Raw genomic sequence first — 3,353 nt, forward strand, 5'->3', positions numbered from 1 at the left:
CAGAAGCTCCTTACAACTTATGCTAGTGTAATTGACCCCCATGTGGTTAGTCCTCCATCCATAGCCTCCCTCCAAGAGCAACCATCCATGTGGGGAGGCCCCCGTGATTTTCTTATGTTCATTTTCCTCTCTTCAGGAGTTCACTAATCCAGGGAAATCCTTTACAAAAGCGTTTTAGAAGCTTTTACACACCCCCATGCCCCCCACCGCAGCAAGAAAGGAAGACGAACGAAAGCTTGCTTTTTGGTTCAAATTATTGTAACAATAAACAATGATTCTTGATTTAAGATACACTATCCAAATTAATCCAGATGCACCTCACAAACTGCTCTCTATCACCAATGGTAAGCATATAAATACAGCAGTTCTCTATTGTACACGATTTAGCCCCTGCCAGCTCAGTCTAGCGTGCTGGCCCTCTAGCTTGGCTTCCAAGAGCTTTGCTTTCAGGGTATTATCCCTCAGCCCATTTGACATCTCACTTGAGCTTATACCCCTTCCTTGCCGTGGACTTCCTGGGTCTAGAGGCGACCAGATATGGTTCCTTTGATGAGTTGGACTTGATCTAACATATGACTGCTGATGCACAGGCACAAACGCAGAGGTTGCAGGCAGATCTCTTGAGCTTTCCACTATTTGACGGAGCCAGGCTGCATTGGTCCCCAATGACTCCAAATTGATATTCTCTTCATACTGTCCGCTGTTCCTCCTTACTACTCTTGGACTGAATGATGTGTGCCCTACTTCACTGTCACTTCGCCAGGTGTTAATGGTTTCCTCTCTTCCCCCTGCTGAAGCCTGCTGATCTCCACTCCACTCATTGTCTTCAATCCATTGGGTGCCCTGCATGTCATCCAGATAAAGGTCTCTGTGTCTTCTCCCTTCCCCTAGCTGACTGCTCCTTGTCCGTCCCAGCCCTTGAGACCTACCTGCTTGCCACTGTTTCGATGTCTCCACGTTGGAAACTCTTTGATTGGTGGACCGCCTTGTCCTGTTTTCTACCTCTTGATGATAGGAGGGATAGTTTCCACATTGACTACCCCCTTGCTTTACAAGTGATTCATTGTTTACCTCAAACGAGTGCAGATCATCTTCATCACCTGATGAGCCATCATCACCCTCAAGTTCGTGCAACTTCTCGGCATTCAGCCTGCTGTGCCGTGAGTCAAACGAATGCCGGCTTGGAACATGGGCTTCTTTCGGGCGAAACGAGTCAGCCAAATTACGACCTACGATTGCATCCATCGAGCGTCTACTATGCCCTTCTTGCTTTGCATCCACTGGTGTGTGGTTCCCCTCATCTTTCAAATTGGCTGCTCTTTTGGCTTTAAGGAAAGCCTCAAGCTCACTCCTTAACTTGTCAAGAGCTGCATTCTTCTCTTCCAGTTCCAACTTTGCCTCCATTAGCTTCATCTGAACTCTTTCTTCCCGCCAAATCTCGGCCATCTGAAGCATCTTGCGCTCTTCCTCCACTTCCTCTCTGACTTTAGCTGATTCATGCTTCAGCTCCTCTACTCTTGCCTTGTCCTCCCCTATCTCCCTTGCCAGTTCATCACACACGTCTTCCATCAACTCTCGCGCTTTCCTCTCCCTCTCAAAGTCATGCAAAGCTTTTCCCAAGGCTTTCTTGACCTCATTAAACTCTCTTGCGACCCTTCTATGAAGAGTTTCCAGCTTGCTTTTTGACTTCCTTTCATAATCAAGCTCCTCCTCGATGGACTGAACAGCCAGCCCGATGCTCTCTTGTTGCCGCTCCTGCCACATGGCCCTCTCTTCAACTAGTTTCTTTGTGATATTCTCCACCTTCTTGCGGTGGATTTTCTCATTCTGCATAAGCTCTTGCAATTGGCTGCGAGATTGGTCCAACTCATGGTGCAGGCTAGCGACTAATGACATGCTAGATTTATGCTGCTCCTCCAGGCTCCATACATGATTGAGCACCTGCAAAACTTCATTTGAAGTTCTAGGTCCAGATGCGAGGTCCTTGGAAAGGGTCTTCATACCAGGAGCACGGTTTGTTAAGAGAATGGCTTTGGCAGCCTTATCTATCTGCACCAATTTACACCACCACATCAATACATCTGAAAAAAAGGGCCACCCGATCTACAGATACAACAGAAAGATGATACCAAGCTGCCATTATGGACAGCAAGAGAAGGACTTGCAAAAGAGAGGCAGCTTACCTTGTCTTGGATGGAGATCTGTCTGTGAGACCTCTGACTGATGTGGCTGGATGCAGGCGAGAGAGACTGCCTGTAGAGGACAGAGGGTTTTGCAGTGGGCGAGCTCTTGCCATGGTGATGGCGATGAGATTCTCTGCTTTTGGCCTCCCCTCCTCTGGAAAAGGGAATCGCTTGAAGCTCCCAGAGAGTAGCAGCAAGCCTGCGAGCAGAGACAGCAGCAGCAACTGGTCGGCCTGTTTGGTGATGATGGTGTTCCTGCCCTTGGGTTGAGGTTTCTGTGGCTATAGCGTCCGAGAAAGGATCCCTGATGAGCTTCCAGCTTGGTACAGGTGTGCTAGGGCCTCGCCTCGTGCCTGCTAGCAGCGATGCCCTCCTCAGCCGTAGCCCATTTACGGCTATGCCGCACCCCCTTACCCTGCTACTCACAGATGAATCCCTGCCCTCTTTCCCACCCCCCCTCTTCTTTGCTCTCCTAAAGGTTTCCGCCAAAGCCAATTGCGATGCACTCTCAACTTCAGCTGCCCTCTCTTCTGCCAATGCTTCTTCTTCTCCCCCTTCCCCATCTGTCTCCACAACCTTCATTTGAGCATCCATGGCACACATAACAAAAGCCTCACTGACTGGTGTGCAGAGAACCCTGATTTCCAGTCACCTTGCTTATCTCCAGATGCAAAGCTCCCCTATCTTCTGGCCACGTTCCAGCCACAAGTAGTACAGAAGACACAAATTTCTCTGTGCAATCGGCCATAGCCAGAGCTCTGTAAGATCTTAGCTTTCTGTGCGACTCTGCTACGATGATGGACTAGAAGAAGACGTGAAATGCATTTTTCGTTGCCCAGATCTCAACCAATCCAGAAACAGTATTTTGGGACAGTTTTATCCCATATTATTTTTATATTCCAGCAGTTAATGTGATCCATGTGACCATGCCCAGAACCGTGGCATTCCGTGCTAGGCAACAAATCCTTTGCATTGAAACTTGAAAGAGTATGTCTAGCTTTACCTTTCTAGCATTGAAGCATGGCCCCTTTGTCTCTGTTTCTAAAGACATGTCAAATCTTTTTCTAGGCCCTAAGGTATTTAAGAACACAACAAATCTTTTTCCTAAGTTCTAAAGGCAGTCCAGGCTATCCACATAATCAACCAATCTTTTTCCTAAGTTCTAAAGGC

General features: G+C 48.0%; 1 protein-coding gene across 1 annotated transcript; it reads right to left on the reverse strand.

Moving 5' to 3' along the window:
* Window positions 1-223: 223 nt before the first annotated feature.
* Window positions 224-3,050, reverse strand: LOC147630036 (uncharacterized). The gene is made up of 2 exons (XM_086811649.1): window positions 2,184-3,050; window positions 224-2,049 (listed from the first exon to the last, which is right to left on the reverse strand). The coding sequence occupies exons 1-2, from the start codon at window positions 2,784-2,786 to the stop codon at window positions 370-372; spliced, it is 2,283 nt and encodes a 760-aa protein (XP_086667775.1). The 5' UTR covers window positions 2,787-3,050; the 3' UTR covers window positions 224-369.
* Window positions 3,051-3,353: the final 303 nt, after the last annotated feature.

Source organism: Cibotium barometz, chromosome 17, assembly GCF_041138505.1.
Source record: "Cibotium barometz isolate CiBa-2024 chromosome 17, ASM4113850v1, whole genome shotgun sequence".
In the NCBI taxonomy this organism is placed as follows: Eukaryota; Viridiplantae; Streptophyta; class Polypodiopsida; order Cyatheales; family Cibotiaceae; genus Cibotium; species Cibotium barometz.

Bases quoted from the DNA above. Each gene is read 5' to 3' on its own strand.
- LOC147630036 (XM_086811649.1), bottom strand. From the start codon at position 2,786: ATGTGTGCCATGGATGCTCAAATGAAGGTTGTGGAGACAGATGGGGAA. The intron at 2,050-2,183 runs GTAAGCTGCCTC...AAATTGGTGCAG, and splicing joins AGATCTCCATCCAAGACAAG to ATAGATAAGGCTGCCAAAGC.